Below are 16581 nucleotides of genomic sequence, written 5' to 3' on the forward strand. Positions count from 1 at the left end.
AAGCAAAGTGCTTGCTAATGACCTAATGTAGTCATCTAGACTAAGTGTCTGAAAAGTTGCTAACGTGGGTTTTACAGTAGACTTCAGGTAACTGCATTGAAATAATGCCCTTTGGAAGATTCTGTTCAATGGCCAAGCGCTTAGTGAATTCAATAGTCCTTAGTGAATAAAGCTCCCCTCTTGGCCCCCCTGGATCTCAAATTTCTTTCTGGACTGTGGCCCAGTTCAATTGGAGGGGCCAAATATACCACCTAACCTTCCCCACATCACATGCCCCTTCAAAATGGGTAGGACATTGTCCTGGGACATGTGGTTTGACCTGCCCTCTGCCTGATAAAGGCTCAGAACCAGATCTCCTGCTTGTCAGCAGGCCAGAAGGCTACCACATATGAGAGTTGGGCATTGTGGGTATTTTAAAAGGAAGAAATCAACCCAGCACAGTTCTTTCAAAAACTGCTATGAGGGCCCCCCGGCCAGGAGAGGGATGCTGGAGAAAATAGCTAATTCTAGGGGCAATCTGCATATAGCCCCATGCAAACTGTGTTGAACACTTCTGCTAACTACAGTTTCTCTGCTCTTCCATGTGTAGGTTATTGTGGGAGATTATCCTCATGAGGCATCGAGTACTTACTCCCTGCTCATAGTGTCTGAGGGCTAACACAAGGCTTTGAATAGCAGTGGTGGAAAGTCAAAATACCTCAGAGAAAGACACTGAAACATCTGCTCTGGTAAATGATGAGTACTATTGACTTCTTTGTAACATCACAAAGTATCAGAATGAAGGATCTGAAAATGTATTATGTGCTGTGTATCTTTCCAGGCAGTAAAAAGATAGCAAATTCAATGCAAAGGCTAGATTTCACTGGACATCTACAGGTCTTAAGCATTCTCAGATAATGGAAGGATCACAATGGTTCAGTGAATCCAGCATAGCATTGGGTCGTTATTTAAATAGCCTCTAAAAGTACACCTTGACATTGTGCTTTCTGCAGCACTGTGGTATAATCAGCTCCTGCTCACCAGGAAATGAACTGAGGGTCATGGAGTTGTAGGAGACAAGTATAGCCTTGCCGGGACCCAGGTCTGCACAAAGCCAGGCAACACTGAGAGACCCCCTCCACAGCACTCTCTGTTTTTACACAGGCTCATCTGTCAGTATTTTCCAAAGTGCACTTCATTACATGCAAGATGCTATTTCTGCCCTGTCTACAGACCATGCAGTAGAAGCAATGGGAAGAGGTAAGCAACTTCTCCACTTCCATTGCTCACCCGCTCAGTCCAGCCAGCTTTTGGACAGGACCTGGCTCCTGGCAGGTATGCTGAGGCCTTTTGGGAAAACCCAAATTCAGGAGTCAGCTTTGGTGTGGGAGAAAACCCTGCACATGGGGCAAAGGGAGAAGTGTTGGTAGGCCAGATTTGCCCTCCCAGGGAAGAAGAGGTGAGGGTAATGCAGCAAGAAACCTGGGCAGATATATACAGCACTGAAGGCAGGGACAAGGACTTCAAACTCAATACTGAGCAATATGGACCACAAAGAGACAGAAGAAAGCTGACAAAAAGTGAGATTACTCTAAGTGGAGAGAGAAGCTCAGGGGGAAGAGAAGAAAACAAAAAGAAAATCTAAAGGGAAAAGGGAAAAAGGAGGAAAATATTTGAAATAGGAGAGGAAGAGCATTATAAGAAGGAGAATAAGAAGGTGAAGCCATGCATGCAATAAGAAGACATGTAAAGCAGAGGGAAGTCCATGTGTACGGGTGTAAATATGACCCCGACAGGATGACTCTACCTAGCATCCGTTTTTGGTATCACAGGCCATCCTGGTAGCTCACAGCCTGTTTGTACCCTCACTTTGTGTGGTCATTCAGCATTTTCATGGTAATATCTGAATGCTGAAAAAAAAATCTGTAAGTATATTTTAAATATGGTTGCATAGTTTATTTTCAGCAGCATAAACGGTGTCCTAAAGACAAGACAGAAGAATTCATGACAAAGCAAATGGAAACAGGCTAGCAAGGATGTAAAAATGGAGTCTGGATACTACAAATAGGTCTGATCACCAAGAAAACACCTTGGGGAGAGTCCCACAGCAGAGGAGCAGTCCGGTTCAAGTCACCACCCTTAAAATGTTTATTAAAATCTGCCATATCATTGCTGGTACTTCACTGTAACATGACAAGACAAAGCAGGAGTCAGATTCTGCTTCGGGAACCACACAGACTTGAAAATTCAGAGCTGGTCATCCGAAAGTTCAACAAAACTAAGCTCAAGCTTGAAGAGGTTTATGGAAAGTCACAAAAGCTATCAAGGTGTAACACAGATTAACTTTACCTCTCTAACCTATTGCATCAAGCCACAGGCCCACAGAAGAAGGAATATCTTCCATTCCAAATAAGCATGCTCTCAAATGTGGGTTTAGAAATCCTCACACCACTAAATTCTGTAGTTCATTGGACTCGTCCTTGTCAGAGTTACTACAAAACGCAAGCATTTCTTCTTTGTTATTTAGCATCAGTGTTCAAGCAGCATAGAAATTCTGTGGGATCCCTTTCACACCCAGGCCTGTTATCTGTTTAAAAACATAAAAAATAAAAGAAAGGAAACAGATAAATCTCCAACAGAGTACAATGAAAACATTCAAATGTTGTACAACAAATATCATAGCAACCTAACCCTATGTGGAGGGTCCCCTGCTTCAAGAGGAGCCAAAAAAGAGTCATTACATGGAGTTCTTTAGAACTCTTTAAGATTACAATCTTTAAGATTATCAAGCACCACTCAATAATTTTGCTAATTTAAACATCATCTCTGGCCCTTAACATGTAGTCCTTATCTCCGTATTAACCAAACAAGTCATAGTAACTTTTAATGTGCTTTGCCCATGCAAGACAAATGTGAGTTTGGAAAATACCAATTCCTTTCTACAACTGGAGAACCAAGGAACAGAGATAAAAAAGGCAAGGCTCATTTAATTCTTCTGTGGGCTCCTAAACATCACTGCTTGAAAAATCTATCAGTTCTCAGCCATGAGAAATCTGCTCCAAGCACTGCTTTCAACTAGAAGGTCCCAGATCCCAGACTACATCTCCATCCCTCCTGGAACATGTCTTCATCGTATTGCCAAACTGATAATACAGTTTGGGTGGGTTTTGTTTTTTTTTTTCATTTCCCCTCATTTACAACCCTTCCCTTTCATGCTGTGGTCAACTTTCAGGGAATTAAGAACTGCATTTTATTCTCCTGATGTACTTTTTGCTAATGGACTGAAAAATGAAGAGAGAAACAAGTTTCAGACAAAAATGTGGATTATTAGTTTCTCAAAATGTAGCAACCACTTTAAACAGACTAAAAAAATCCTGAAAGTTTTGGGATTGGGAGGCAAAATTTTGCCCTGGTGAATTTAAGCATATAATTTTTAAAGGAGCAATCTACACTGTAAACATTTAGATTTCCTGGCACAATTAAAAATTGAGAATTAAGGGAGTGAAATTTCCAAAACTGATGAAAATATAGTAAGACGTAGGAGCAAGACCCAATTCCTTACAGTGTATTACAGAATATTTTATACAGGGTAGATGCAGATCCACTGGCTGCCTTCAGATCCTGACTGGATACCAACTTCAGCTAACCAACATATCAAATATTACTAGCAATTTCTCCAAATCTTCTTTGCAAATGCATGAGCAGCTGTGCAAAAACAGCTGTGCCCGGCCAGGGGACAAGCAACACATCTGGACCAGCACGTCAGGTGAGCAGGATGAGTGAGGACAGCTGGGGGCATCTCACTCTCAGAGCGCGAGGCTTGGCAGGTCTGATGTATGGAAAGAAAGAAAATCTGCTCACCTTGAAAATCTCTCCTGCATGAGGTTCCTTGGCTAAGGTGGTCTCATCCAGTCCATCGTATGCAGAAGTCACGTACATTTCTGAGTAGTCTTTTCCACCAAAGCAGCACGAGGTGATCCTCGGAGTAGGCAGCCTCACAGTTTGGATTCTTTTTCCTGGGAAAAATGTGCAATTGTTTCCTAATGTCCATTTTCTAGAAAGCATGTAAATATGAATGTACAATTAGTGCACATGGCACAGATGTGGCATTTACTCAGAAGGCATGTCCCCTTCAGACAAAGGCCATATCCTAAAGGACAGTTTGTGGGGAAATCAAATTCTTTCATCTGCCTCATCTCTAACTATTTTTCGGCCTCTCCCCTATATCTGCGAAGCTTCATTTCCTTTTTTCAAAATGAAGCAATACAGCATGTGAAGCCAGGAAGGGCAGAGACACCTGGCCTGGGATGGCTGTCATTCCCTAACAGCGTTTCCCAGTTAAACATTTCAACACTGACAATTTTTTTCTTTTTTAATTGCAGGTTTATATTTCTTGCATTTATTTTTTTTTTTTAGTGGCATTATTAAGAAGTGGGTGTGCTGTATCAGAAGCCTGCGGGAGCAGGGTTACCCAACATCGGGAGGCAGCACGGGCTCTCCATGTGGTCAGAGCCTGGACCAGTGATGCTCGAGGCACCTTCAAACCATTCCTCCTGGCTGCCTTTCCTCTCACATTCATGGCATGTAGGTGGTGGAGGCCTTACCTGTCTCTGGGTCTATACGAATGACTCTCCCGCCATCAATACAGGCCACCCAGAGCTTCCCTTCTGCGTCTATGCACATCCCGTCGGGCATTTGCTCCTCCTTTTCTAGATGGTACAAAACTTTGGGGCAGGCTGCAGGGAGAGTTCAAAACCAGTGTTAACGTGGGCTGCTACCAGTTCTGTACCAGATCCCAGTCTAACAGCTGCCACGCTCTTGCAAAGAGATAAGTTCATTTTCTGTGAGAAAGACGTGCTGCAAAACGTGTATCACGTGCTAAAAGCCTAACTTAGCCTGGCAGAAACAAGCCCGCAGTACAGCCATTGCAGTTTGGGATTGTACTGAATTAGGGCTCCTGCTATTTTACCAAGGGAAGAGAACAAAATGCCCCTGTCCCTCTTGTTAACCCACTAGCTGCCTGTCATACCACGACTCCTGCAAATGCAATAACTTTTCCTGGACTTCCATTGCTCATGGCAGCCTGGATGTCTTTTTATGAGCAATATCACATAAATAATGACTTGGGTTTAAATGTTGGTGATAAGCAATCTCTGCTAGCTAAAGATCAAGAACTTTACTTTTTAATGGCCAACGAAGCTACCGGTTTTGATTAAGCCTGGACACCAACCACTAGCGGTCTAGGCTGCAGTGCAGATGGGTTGGTGGGCACATGTGTGGTCCATGGAGCAGTGCCCACGGGCAGCGGTCTGCCTACTCTGATCCAGCGCCTTATGGTCATTACTCCACCCAAAAATAGAGAGTCACCAGCAAAAAGCCAAGGCTAGGAAGCTCAAACTCATTATGTTTTTGTATTTGGGGAGGCATAGTTGCACTAAATCTTCTTTAGAAATCTTACATCCTAAAATCTGTAGAACAGATTTTCTCAGCAAAATGAAATCTAAGTGAATGTAATTATTTTGTACAATTTTCACCCATGATTACACGAAGTCCACACTCATTAGAGTACAAAGGCAGTTCAGCCCATTTAAATTCCCATGGAGTATAACAGGTTGATACAGCACAAAAATATTTCACAGAGTTTTGAAATGAAGTTACATCCATTTTGCTTGCACTGAAATTTTCCTTTTTGCAGATATAATAAAACATGTTTGTCCAGAAAATGAATTTAAGTTAAATTTGCCAAACATCTGAAGGCAATTTTAATTTCAGAATTGGGAAACCTTAGTCACAATGATAACTTGATTCTTTAAATACATTCCTGTGATATACATGCATGCATATTCTGTGTTTGTATTTATGGAGCTAGTACAATCGAAGCATTCCAGTAGATGGCACTCAAGAATAAATAGCATCCTATAAGGTAATTCTCACTCTGCAGTATAAATGGCTTCTTCCCTGCAACTCCTAGAACAGGTCTAAATATGAGCCACCTATCCAGATGAAAGTAAGTTGAAGGACTGTCAAAAGTTTGTTCACCAAATACACCTGGTGTATAAATAAATTTGAGAAAAATCACAGTCAGCCTGCTGACAAGCTGTAACTGGAAGATGAGATCTATCAAATAAATCACTGCATCTTACAGGCCCAGGTCTTGCTGCAGAAAGACTAATAGTGCTACTTGTCAACGAATTTAGAAAAGCACGTGTACCAATCTTTCCAGTGTGCACATCATAGCTGAAGGCGTGCACAGCATATGCCAGGCTGTCGATGTGAAAGAAGGTCCTGTGGTCCAGGGACCAATCCAGACCATTGGAGATGTCCACCTGGTCTAACTGTTTTATTACTGAATGATCAGGGAAAAGGGTATAGAGAGCGCCTTGCTGCCTCGCTCGGACCCCCGGTGCCGTCTCTTCAGCCATCGTACCTGAAATGGAAATGGGAGCGCCAGTTAGAAAGTAGAAGCTTTCTCCACGCTTGATCAAAAACCTCCTCTGTTACTAAGAGGTCCTAGGGAGAGAAGGGACTAGCCAGGTGCCATCAGATTGATGAGAAGGAGGAAAAGGAGCAGGTCAGGAGTAGCTGCCTCCCGTAGAGGTGATCCTGGCCAAGGAAAGAACGAGTTTCTGCATTGCCATGAGGTTTAAGTCGCAGACACCAAAGACCCAAAGGAGCACCACAACATGCCAGGGGCTGAGGTTTTTTCTCACAGCAAAAGACGAGATGCAGGAAACCATCCTGTGCTCTTTTTGTTGTTGCTCTTTGTAGGCTACTTTCATCATTTAAATGGGCTCTGACCTTAAAATACAGGTGCTGTAAATCATGGTTATCTCAGAATCAAGTGGAGAATACCACAACAGTGAGATTTTTTTCTTCCTGGATTTATCCCCCAGTGTTATGCTTGTTATTTAGTTTCTGATTCTCGCTTCTCCAGAAAGGAGAGAGCTCTGCAGCGACGGGACGGGAAGCACTTGAGGGGGGCATTTACACCTTCTTTTTACTGTGACAGACTGTCTCTGTTGGCCTCCCCTTTTAGAAGACCTCATGAGCTTGCTGTCTAACACTTGGCCAAAAACCCTTTTGAAAGCATTGATCCACCGAGCTCAGCTAGGAACGGGTGTGCAAAGCAGGCTTTGCTCTCTTATTCTTGCCCTTAACTCTAGTGACATGTCAGACCTCAAGCATAACCATGACCCAAATGAAATTCCAGATTTTTGGCAAACTTGAAATAAGAAAAGGCTGGCTGGCAAAACAAATACAGAGCTATTTTCACTCCCATCAGTCACTCTCCACTTCCAGCATGGATTCCTGTGCTTGGCTCATCATTTATATGGGAGGAGAAAAAGCACAGGGGGATTCTGGCTGCATTACAACTGGTGGCAAAAGTCCCTCTTGCCTTCAGGAGGCTGAGGATGTCTCCCCACATCCCTGTTTCCCATGGGCTAACTGGGGGAGGCTGTACATGAAGGGTGCAAGCCGCAGCTCATCTGCTCTAGGAGCTGCATCCTCCTCTACACCTCCAGAAATCTTCCCACCTGCGTGAGCCCTTCACCACCTTTTCACATCCCGTGGAGGCAGACATTTGAAAAACACCATCCACCAAGCAGAAGGGAAGCCTTCCTGCCAGACAGCCCTTGTCAACAGCCCCTGTCCTCATTCAGGTCAGAGGATGCAGGGTCCCTTCTCCTCCTCCCTCTAGCAGTAACCGAGCAGAGCGTTCACAAGGCGGCTCTCGCTCACAACGGTGGTTTTTGCGGGGAACTCAACAGAGGAATCGAGAACATGGAATAAAACACACTATATAAAATACACTGTAATTAGTTCCTCTTTGCTCTGGGGGAAATTTTTGCTGGGAACTTACCAGCAAAAAACCTCCCCTTTGGATCCACTTTCCCATCATTGAACCTGTTGTTGGGTTTATTCTGCTCAAGCTCGAGGATGGTGGTGACCACCTGGGAGTCCCAGTCCAGAAAGGCAAACCTGGTCCCCAGGGCGATGACATAGCCCCCGCACTGCCGCAGTGCCACCGAGCCGACGCGGGCATCTGTGGGTGAGAGGGAGTGGGAGATGGCGGGCGGCTCTGGGGCCATCAGTCAGCCCTACCCCTCCCCACCTCACCGAGGGCATCTGGGCTTGACTGGGACATCCCCGACCCAGGAAAGGCTGAGCTGATGCTAAGATCCTTCTCCCTGGGATCGTTAGCACATCTCGCTGGCTCTGTGTTCCCCAGATCTTTCCACCTTCTGGGCAGACACAGCCATTAGGACTGCACCTTTTCCTCTGCAGGTCCCAAATGAAACATGCCTTCCCATTTGGGCTTAGCAAGGAAGGACAACATGTGCATGGCCCTCCCCACCTGAGCACAGTCCCCTCTGCTTGGCTGGCTCGGGCCACACCGTGCTCAGCAACACGTCGTCGGAGGAGAGGGCGTGTGGCCCCATGGAAAGTAAGGGAGACCACCATGGTGCGGAACTCCTCCCGGGAGGGGTGGGCAGGGGCGGACAGAGAAGACTCCCAGGATGAAGCGGTGAGTATGGGCTCTTACCCACAGACACACTCTGCACCTCGTTGGTGAGTGGGCTCCAGCGGCAAACTTTCTGTGAGTTAATGTCTACATAGACGAGTGCGCTCTCCCTTTCTTCCCAGACTGGGCACTCTCCCATCCTGTTCTTCTCCTTCACAATGGATTCGATTTTGATGGAGGAGGACATGGTCTGAGGGGAAGAGAGCTGACAACGGATTTAATGAAAAGCTCTCATTGTGTGGGTTTTTCATGCCTACAACGCTTAAAAGCAGAATTTGTAAATGACAAAGACCTCCAAATCCCACATGACAGAGTAATTTAGGAGGTTCCTGTGACATTTCCATGGCCTTATGGCTGGAACTGAGCTCGAGGCACCAAGGCTTCTCCTTAGCAAACCTTCCCTAGGCGAGAGACCTTCAACCAGAGCTGCTGCTGAGGCACCTGCCTCCAGGCAAGGCAGTGCTGCGGACACGGCCCTGGGCCAGGAACAAGCTGTCGGCGGGGTATCGGTGATCCCAAGGGTCCCCCAGACCATGGGGAGGGACCGGTGGGCAGCAGCACCGACGAGTCAGAAGCTTTTTTGTGGAAAAACAAGACTCTGCCTTATTAACGCAGATGCATTGACTTGCTCCATAGGAAGACATATACGCACCCACAATACCGACTGCAGTTTGCCACCGAGGACACTGCAGACCAAGTGCCTGTTCCCACACAGCCGGCGTGAATATGCAAACACCAGGGAAGGCTCCTGCCTTTGAAATCCTGCTGCTTTGTTCTCCCTCCAAGCGCTTCATCTCCGTCAGCCCCCTCACCGCCCTAGCCACGGCTCCAACCCCTGCCGCAGACTCCGAATTTCACCCTGTGCCAGGCTGCGGGGTGTAATTACCCCAGTCGCTGCTTCGGGGGCAAAGTGGCCTACGAAGCTTCCATCCCGGGCGCCTGCTCCTGCCACGGGTTGTTCATGCCCGGGCTGCCACGTCCCCCGTCCCCGTCGCAGCAGGGTTGCCACGGGGACACCAGCCACTCAGCCACCACCCGAGCGCAGGGTGCCCAGTCCCTCACGTTTGTGCTCAGAGCCCCTTGATGCCCCCCAAAACAGGCAGCTTGGCCCCTGGGCCTGCCCTGCCCCTGCGTGGGATGTGAGCAACAGCCCCCGCCGTTGGGCGCTCACAAAAGCAAGGGGCCTACCGGCTGCCCGTCACCGCTAATGGAGGAGAGGACGCTGCTGCACCTGCCGGCCTCGGCACTAATTTATCCACGGATCGGGGAGATATTTCCCAGGAGGCAGCCAGTCCCTGACTTAACACTATTCCTACGGATTACTGTCTTCAAGCAGGCATTGTTTCCTACCAGGTGAGCCGGTGATAAGGTTTACAGATAATTAATTGGCATTAATGTGCTTCAAAGTACATGGGAAGAGCCAGTAATCACTGTGAGGGGAAACGCCAGGGCTGGGGACCAGGGATCTTCTCTGCTCCCCAGCCCCAGGCACCCGTGACAAGGAGTCACGCAGCCAAGGTAAGGTCCAAACAACCCATTTATCAAATACATCCTTCTCCCTGCCAAGAGAAATGGCCACAAGAGTCCGGGCAGTGAGCTGCTCCTACTGTACGCAGGCGAACAGTATCAGTCTAAGCATAAATCAGGATACACAGCAAGATACCAGTAAAACCGCCTAAAACCTGTTAAGCCATGCTCCAGCTGGAGGAGTGAGCTTCTCTTGGGTTAAAGTTTTGTGTCATGTGGCTGCCGTATTTGAGACCCAAGGCTTGGAGACACAACACTGACCTTATTGTATCATGGTCTGGAAAACACAGAGCTGCTCTCGCCCCCATGGGAAAATGGGGTTCGACAGCAGCCCGGCATCCACGCGGCTCCCACAGAGGCAGAGTATCCAGATCTGCAGCAGCTGCTGTGTATTTGCCTCATGAGTTGTTTCATTGACCCAGCTGAGCCTTATTAAACCTTCCTCATCCCCCCAGCCCCAGTTTCATTTATTGTCCCTTCCCCAGCTTCTGCAGCAACAAAACAGGGGCCTGGCAGATAAGCCATGGTAAAATACCGATTCACAGACCCATCCCGCATGCCACCACGCCATTGCCAGCTGTTTCACAAGGCACAGGCAGGGGAGAAACCAACCTGCCTGTGCCAGCTGCCTGCTTACCCCTCTCATGCTCTCCCCCCGATGCTGCGGAGACCTCCCTGTCCCACAGAGCCTCACCGCCTGCCCACCTTCCCCAGCTGCGCGTCCAGCCTCAGCGTCTCTCCTCTCCACCAAAGAAAGAGCTCCCATGTGTCCCTCCAGCTGTGGGGGGGGTTTCCAAACAGCTGAATATTTTGGCTCAAATTTCCCCCGTTTTTAAGAAGAGGGCAACCAGAAGGGAAGATTTGTGCCTTGCTGGCTGAGGTTTCACTAATTTTTACGAGCAGCTGAAAATGGAGGCTTTTAACAGGAAGGGTTGTCCAATGCTAAGAGGCAGCACTGCCCTCCAAAAGAGTCCCCACAAGCGGGCAGGGATGCAGCCCCTGGTCCCCCCATGCCCGGAGGTCCACCTCCTGCCTCACCCTCCCTGCCGTCACCCCATGGAGCTATGTAGCTGCAGCGTTTCACAGAATACAGCATCTCAGAGGGAAAAATGAGGAAATGACCCCAAAAAGCCTTGTTGAAAACATCCTGGCTTCATCACTCCCCAGGCATTCTGCCACCTGGCACCTTTTTGTGCGGCACCTTGCACCCTGCTTGGCACAGCACCGACCCATCAGGGATGAGCGTGCAGGGAATAAAAGAGCAATGCCAAGCAGAAAGCACCAAATCCTGCCATATTCTCCCCAGACAAAATCCCTGCGGATAAAAACATCACATTCACCCTGCTTATATCCTCTCTGCAACATTTTGTTGGCGTTCTAGACTCCTGGACTCATGCCTAAACCCCTTACAGAGACTAAGGGGCTGACAGGCGTCACTGAAACGTTTTCCAAGTTAAACTGTTTAAAGTTACCAGAATTTGAAGACCATAAGAAAAATTTCCTGTTAGGAATGAAAAACTAATGTAAAAACATCCAGTCTGCTCTAAAAACTAAAACCTCTTTCTGTTAGCTATTTGAAAACAGCCTTTCTAATCCTCAGACCACATCCCTTTTCAAATGATCTGGACAAAAATTGATCATTTCAGTACCCCTAAGATACAGATAAAATACTAATGAATGACTGGCCTTAAATGATTTCTTTGCTGTTTCTCTCATTCTCTCCCCCATGCAAGCACACATCATTTAATTTTTAATTTCAAGCTGAAGCTTTGAATAAGCAGGCAGACAACTAAAGCTTTTAATGTGCATACAATGAAACAACCGTCTGTGTAAACCAAGGAATTTTAAGAACCCTTTTCCCTCGGTCAAACAACTGAATATTTATAGCAAGCTGGAGGACACCTATGTGAAACTCTGCAGTTCATCACATCAACACACCTGCTGAGGAAAATATTGCAAGACCTGGGTTGGTGTCTCTTTTCCAGCGCTGGTCCAATGAAACCGGCTGCTGTTTTCGGCGACGATTAAAAATGGTTGCAATAGTTGATGTTATCTGCACCGAGCAGGTAGCCTTTTACATTTTGTTTTCAGTCAGCAGTCACATGAATGATGAGGCATGGACCAAAGCCCTTCTGAACGGTCTGCTTCACAGTGCCAGCAGCAGAACATGTGATACAGAAAAATCCTTGCTCAGTATTTTTCTCATGTCATGAGAGCAGGAGAGGGAAACTGAGATGTTGCACCATTCGGTTCCCCCAAGGGCTAGCCCAGTCTTCCCAAATTTAGGGGCAAATGAATGTCTTGAGTGATAAAAAAGGGAGGTTAATGAAAGATGCAGGGGAAGGTTTTGTAGTACAAGTCATTTTGAATGATAAGGAAAAACATATTCTTGTGATTAAGGCATATTAGCATCACTAAGACTTCCCAGCTGTGCCACAATCTTCTCATGTGCCAAGTCACCTGCTCTCCTCGCAGGGCTCCTCACCTCAAATATGCAAAGCCCGATCCCCGCCTCGGTGGAGACTTGCAAGCTGCTGCCTGCAGCACGCCAAGGGAGCCTCGGCAATTGCCACGGATGCTGCAGGATGGCAATATCTTGCTTGGCTTTTAAGACTTTTATTTTTTCCCTTCTTTGGCATTTGCCATTTTTTTGTCTGTGGGAGGTTCAGGTGGAAGAGGCCGAGTGCCTTCTCCCACCCAGCCCCGCTCAGCAGAGGTAGGGGGTGGTGGGTCCCCCAAGGTGGGGACAAGGGCAGGCTTGCCGTGGGGACAGAGTCCAAGCCGGGCAGCGAGCCGGGGCCACCACCAGCCTTTTGGTGACAAGGAACCTCTGCGGGTCCTGCCTGCTGCGGCGATGGGGGGAGGCAGGAGGCAGGTTGCTGCTGGCGGTCACTGCCCCCACCACGTTCAGCGAGGGCAGAAGGCACCTGGGAGGAATTGGCCCCAAACCAGCATGCAAGAGCAATGCATTTCTTTACTCGTGCAAGACTTTAATGAGCATTTTAATTTGATGTTCAAATGATTCACAGGATGAGCATTTTTCCCAGATAAGCAAATAGCTGAGATAGACCTAGTATTATCCTGTCATAGTCACCATCGATCCAAATTTGGAGATTAAGAAATTACAGCCCTAAGACAGAGACAAATCCAAACACTTCTAGCGAAAAAGCCAGTAATATTTCCAAGTTAAACTCCTGCCAGGGTGGCTGCATTACAAGCAAAGTGGTTGTGGGCACCTTGAGGACCCTTCACAGCCTTCCTTGGCCTCCCAGCCCAAGCCATCGGCTCCATCTAATTTCAGCGTGAACCCTCTGTCTCTGCTTGCTCTCACAAGATTTTTCACATTACTCTCCACTTTCCTTCTTTTAACCTAAATGATAACTTTGAAGGGAGGTTCACATAGAACAATAGGCATCTTTTTTTCACAGCATTTTCAGCTGGAAGACATATTCAAAAGGAAAATTCTGGTTTACAACAATTTTAACTGCTTTAATTTAAAAAGAAAAGCAACTGGTTCTCAGCTGCAGGAAAAAAAAAAGCATCTTTTTTCCTGCAAAGTATTTCCCACAGCATTTTTTCTAAAGGAATTTTGATGGAGAAAACCACATTTCCCATTCAGCTCTTTTCTTCTGGTGACTTGACTGACTTCCCCACCACCGGCTGTGGCAAAGTAAAATCAAGTCATGCAGAGGGATGAAGCATTCACCTCACCACAACTGAAAAAAAAAAAAAAGCGTATGCTGCTTTCCCGGCAAGCAGCTTCGATGCCAGATCAGCAGCACTAGGCAGGACAGCAGCCATGAAAACACTACCAGAGCACATCTCTCTCGTTTACTTGGGTGGCTGCAATTGCTCTGGGGATGCCCCCACCGCATTTTGCACCATCTCTTACACCAGCACAAGTATCACATCTCCCACCTTCAGCACGCCATTTCAACATCCCCCATGTCTACCTTTCCAGAGGTCAGTCACGTTAGGAGGAGACACCTCTCAAAGGCTTTGCGGATGCTGTTGACGAATGGTGCAACCCCGCAGTAGCAGGTGCATGTATCTGTTGCTAGCCAGCCAGCTATTCTTTTAATTATTACCACAATGTAAAGAGCCTACCCCTGCCATGCACTTCATTTGTTTCTAACATTGCTGGGTTGCAAAGCAGAAGTTTATAGTAAAGTTGTCCAAAGGCAGCCACATGCTGTTGTACCTCTGGCTGATGCCCCACCACAGCGTCTCCTTCTGGGGTGCCTTCCTCTCTCCTTTCCCACTGCTTTGGTCTCCTCTGATGCAACTCCTACCACTTCTTTTTATAGTCCCTAGTTTTTATCGACAGAGTGTAGTTGGGAGAGTGTATCAAGGCATTAGTGTACCACATACATTAATGTGGTATTTAAATAATTGTATTTGTCTTCTGTTACCTACAGGCATGTGCTCAGACAATAGGTCTGAGTTTGTTACTGCAGCTTTGCAAATATTTAGTAAATCCGTCGTTCCCCTCTTTTTTTTTTTTTCCACAACTCCCCAAATTACATTTGTGTCGCTTATTCCCCTTGAGGGTCCACCCCAGCTTTCATTACTCTACAAACTCGACTTTGCATATAATTTGACTGTCCCAATCTCTTACAGTCATTGTTCACTTAGACAGTAATCTTCTGTGGCTGTCTCCCTCTTGGAGATGACAACAGGCATAGTTAGAGTTAATGAAGACACAGTTATTAAAAATCCCAGACAGACACAGGTGTAGCTACTCACCCCGGCAATATCCCACTTGACAGCGTTATCCAAAAGTGAAGCCAAGGCTTATCTTCTCGTGGCTTCGCCCTTTGCGAGGAAGGGCCTGGTCCCTCCCCAGTGCTCAAAATGGGAAGAACTGGAGCTCCCCGGGCAGTCAGTGCCGCCTGCTTTTATTTCAGCAGAGCTATTTTGCCAGCAAAGGATTACTTGAGTTTTCTCCAGCTTGGTTGGGAATAAATACGCTTCACCTATGACTATAGATTTTGGTCACGAGGCTGAAGAAACCCTTCGGGGCACAGCAGCTGCTCCTCCTGATACAGCCTTTCCTGTCACCGGGTTCTTACTCAACCCTAATTGAAATCAGTGCAAGTCTTTGATCAAAGAGGTGAGCACCATTAATAAGCAAGGGATTAAACAAAAGTCAGTAAGTCTTCCTAATTGAGGGAACGGGCAACCGCTCAGCTCTGGTTTGCTGGATCCGGTGCTCTGTCATGGGACTCGAGTCAAGATAGGCTGGCAGCGCCTGTTTGGGCTCCTCGGGGCTGGGACGCGGGAAGCAGCTACGGCCTCTGCACCGGAGGCTGTGGCGAGGCGCGCTCCCAGGGCATTTCGGTAACGTCAAAAATACAACTCTCCTGGCAGAGTTGGCTCTTCCTGCTCATGTGATGCCAGTGAAACCAGTGTAGCAAAGCCCAGCAGGTGATCTTGCAGAAGGGGGAGGTGGCATTTATTTGCAAAATGTCTGTAGAAGCTTATTTCACCTGCTCCTGCTCCCACACTCCCAAGCACAGAGACACGCACGCATCGGACTTCTGCCCAGGGCGGATGAGGGGGTCCAGCAGCCACGTCCTCCCTATGTCTCCTGGGTGCCTCTTGGCCTGTGGTGACAAACTAATCTTTGACCAGAGCTTTCATGCCTGTACAAGCTGTTGCTGTTACCTTTCTACTGCAGCAACAACAACAAAAAAGGATCAGCAGGTGCCCTGTGTTGTGCTGGCAATCACCCTACTGCCATTGCGGTGGGGTGAGGGTGAGCACAGGTACAAAACCTCATGGGGCAACCTCTGCAACTTGATAGCGATGGTAGAGGGAGGGGAGCTTATTTATGTTTATGTCTACTTAGTTTCTGCTGCATCTCTGAATGTCCACTAGCGATCAACCACAGCAGCCCTACAGCATGGTTCCTGAGCTGCAGTTAGCACCAGGTTCATGACTTCAGTGAGATCAGAGCCCTAAATTTGCCACATTCACCATCTCTCTCAACTCATAAACTTTTCCTCTACCGTGCTGGGATTACCTCGTAGCACATAAAGTAAACAAAGGATGGTGGGCACTCAAAAAGAACAAGCCCCAGCTTCCTTCACCACCTCATGCTCATCTTCTGCCCTGAAGCGGGGCTGCTTAAACCTTCTATTTTTCCAGCTGCAGAGACATACCCCCACATGCTTTAAAGAGAGAAAATGGTGACTTGCACAAAGTCACCTTTGAACCCTTGGTTCAAAGCAGCACCGAGGCTTCGGTGTGACCCAGGGGCTAGCAGCTGAGTCGCCCACTGCACACTCAGGGGGCAAGGCACACACAAGCAGATCCAGCAGAGAGAAACTAACTCCAACAGGCTTGCAGAGACACACTGGAAAACCATGATATACCAATTCTGGGAGCTACCTGCAGAGAAAACGCACAGCCACAGGCTCTCTTGGCAGTCGGTGGGTTACCCTCACACAGCAGAACAGGGTCGGGGACCTGCAGGTGGAGGTGCACAAGCACGGAAACATCTAACATGCCAAGAGCAAAATCTTGCAGTTTAAAAACCAACTGAGCTA

General features: G+C 47.4%; 1 protein-coding gene across 4 annotated transcripts; it reads right to left on the reverse strand.

Moving 5' to 3' along the window:
* Positions 1-1953: 1953 nt before the first annotated feature.
* LOC128135068 (regucalcin-like) lies at positions 1954-15074 on the reverse strand. 4 transcript variants are annotated; one of them, XM_052773529.1, is made up of 7 exons: positions 14777-15074; positions 8525-8708; positions 7841-8023; positions 6191-6406; positions 4584-4715; positions 3841-3995; positions 1954-2566 (listed from the first exon to the last, which is right to left on the reverse strand). In XM_052773529.1, the coding sequence occupies exons 2-7, from the start codon at positions 8688-8690 to the stop codon at positions 2516-2518; spliced, it is 903 nt and encodes a 300-aa protein (XP_052629489.1). In that variant the 5' UTR covers positions 8691-8708; positions 14777-15074; the 3' UTR covers positions 1954-2515. The 4 variants fall into 4 exon arrangements, with proteins under 4 accessions (XP_052629489.1, XP_052629486.1, XP_052629488.1 ...); XM_052773526.1 differs by having other exon boundaries at positions 14232-14844; XM_052773528.1 differs by lacking the exon at positions 14777-15074 and adding an exon at positions 14232-14299 and having other exon boundaries at positions 8525-8693.
* Positions 15075-16581: the final 1507 nt, after the last annotated feature.

Source organism: Harpia harpyja, chromosome 22 (assembly GCF_026419915.1).
Source record: "Harpia harpyja isolate bHarHar1 chromosome 22, bHarHar1 primary haplotype, whole genome shotgun sequence".
Classification (NCBI taxonomy): Eukaryota; Metazoa; Chordata; class Aves; order Accipitriformes; family Accipitridae; genus Harpia; species Harpia harpyja.